Source organism: Phaseolus vulgaris, chromosome 11 (assembly GCF_000499845.2).
Source record: "Phaseolus vulgaris cultivar G19833 chromosome 11, P. vulgaris v2.0, whole genome shotgun sequence".
NCBI lineage: Eukaryota > Viridiplantae > Streptophyta > Magnoliopsida > Fabales > Fabaceae > Phaseolus > Phaseolus vulgaris.
The window spans coordinates 26,726,734-26,728,977 of NC_023749.2; the positions used below are offsets into that span (position 1 = coordinate 26,726,734).

The following is a 2,244-nucleotide window of genomic DNA, read 5'->3' on the forward strand; positions in this document are numbered from 1 at the left end:
GTTTGCATTAGGCCCGTAAATCTTGAAGCTTATCCAAACGGTGGGGAATAAAATTCTAAAAGTTGCTTGGAAAGCAAGAAATTAGGTAAGGGAAGCTAAATTTAATTTTTAATAGCACCCTAGGATAAAAGATCTGAATGCGGAAGGGACGTGGTTCCAATATTCAATTTTTCTTGCAGGGATGTTGTGTGTTTATATATTGGGTTGTTTGTTTATATATTATTTAAATTTGTAAAAATATTATATTTTGATGGTTTAATATTTAAGTGTTGTTTTTTTTATGTTAATTACACTTTTGAATGTTGTGGATCGTATTTGGAATGATATTGTATGATGAAATGGTGTGGAATTGAATTCATACATTTGGGATAATGTATGGACCGATGTTTGTTGTGTATTAAGTATTTATGCCTATGTGGTAACAGAGATCTCCGACCTTCACTGATGATCTATGTCACATAGACTAAGATATCAGGTGGTGAGAAGCTGATGGTGGAGTTCATGAACACTATGACATATGAGATGCACGACTTGGGTTGTATTGAACTTACCCTAATCCTTTCTGTTGGATTCAATGGTAATCTTTGGATCAGGTGTTAGTCTCTGGTAGGACTTACTTAATACGGGTCTTCCGGAAGACGTTGTTTGTTGAATATTCTCGATGTGTAGATCCATGTGATTGTTTTGTTGTTGAGATTTGAAGAAAATTGAATAATTTGAGAAATTGATCATGTAATTTGGTTTTCTCTTTGGATTTAAGTGTGTATATTATAAAATTCTATTTTCACTAGCTTACACTTACTTTTCTTGTTGTGTTTGAACTGCGATGACTGTACTATGTACACGAGCAGATGACCATACAAGTGCAGGAGAGCCTTAGAGGTTTCAGAGTCTTATTTTGAGCTGTGGATATGTAAATATTTGTATTTCTATAAATCCTAATCATGTATTAGGAATGTTTTGAAAAACTCCAAGTTTGTATAAAAATTGGTAGAACTTTTATTGTAATAGTTATATGTAAATTATGGGGTGTTTCATTTAATGGTATCAGAGCGATTCATCCTTAGGATAACCTGAGGGTAGTGGATTTATTCTGTTTAGGGTTTAGGGTTTAATGGCAAGGTAAATCCAGATGGAGCAGACCAGTGGGTGAGAGACATAGAAAGAATATTTGAAGCTACTCAATGCCTTGAAGAGAGAAAGTTATCTTATGCCATCTATATGCTTATTGAAGAAGTTGAGTTCTGGTGGATAAGCATGAAGCAAATGATGGAATACAAAGGAGAAGATGCCACTTGGGAGAACTTTAAAGTAAGATTCCTGGAGGAGTACTTTCCTGATAGTGTCAGGTATGCAAAAGAAATTGAATTCATGCAGCTAGAACAAGGAAATCTTTCACTCACTGAATATGCTACTAGGTTAAAACACCTAGCTAGATTCTACACCCAGACCATGACTGAGGTTTGGAGATGCAGAAAATTTGAGTTTGGGTTAAAGCAAGAACTTAAACAAGTGGTGATTCCTATGTCCATTAGAGATTTCCGTGCTCTAGTGGAGAAAGCAAAAGTAGTGGAGAGTTTGAAAAATAGTAGCAGACTTGCTAAGCCTCAAGTGGGAGGACCTTCCACGTGGAGTTGCGCTCAAGTCATAGGTGACACGTGGCAGTAACACTGAAACCCAAGGTATATAAGCTTTTCTGAAAGCTTAGTGAGGTACGTTGTACATTCTGACATTCTTACACACACTTGAGTCATTTGCGAGCTTACACACTGTACGCACGAGTGATTTGAGCACCAGAGAGAAGTTTGTTAGAATACAGTTACGCGCCTTCAGAGCACCACAGTTACAGTGTTCCGATACGGAGGTGGATGGTGTTTTCTGCCTACTGACTTGAGCGTCGGAGTGCAAACGGCCGCTAGGGCACCCTTTGTTCTTCTTTATTTCAGCTACTCACGACGGTGTAGGGTGAAGATCTGGAATCAAGACCAAGGGAGTCTTTGATACGCGAGTTGCAGCTACGCACTAACCACAATCTGGTCAACCGGCAGGAACATTCTTCTTAATTTGGTCATCTTTATGCCTTTTGTTGTCTTAAAATTTCGCACATTATCATCATCACCATATAATTGTGTTTTCTCTTTTGCTATGTAGAAGATAACCTTCACACTTATTTAACCACTTGGTTAAGTTGGTGTCCAATAGCAATCTTCTTTGAGCCTATCACCATAATTGCAAAATCAAAAA

The 2,244-nt window shown here is 37.4% G+C and overlaps 1 protein-coding gene across 1 annotated transcript; it reads left to right on the plus strand.

The window, feature by feature from the left end:
- Positions 1 to 826: 826 nt before the first annotated feature.
- Positions 827 to 1,668, plus strand: LOC137838307 (uncharacterized). Its single transcript, XM_068647560.1, has 2 exons — positions 827 to 832; positions 1,102 to 1,668. The coding sequence occupies exons 1-2, from the start codon at positions 827 to 829 to the stop codon at positions 1,666 to 1,668; spliced, it is 573 nt and encodes a 190-aa protein (XP_068503661.1).
- Positions 1,669 to 2,244: the final 576 nt, after the last annotated feature.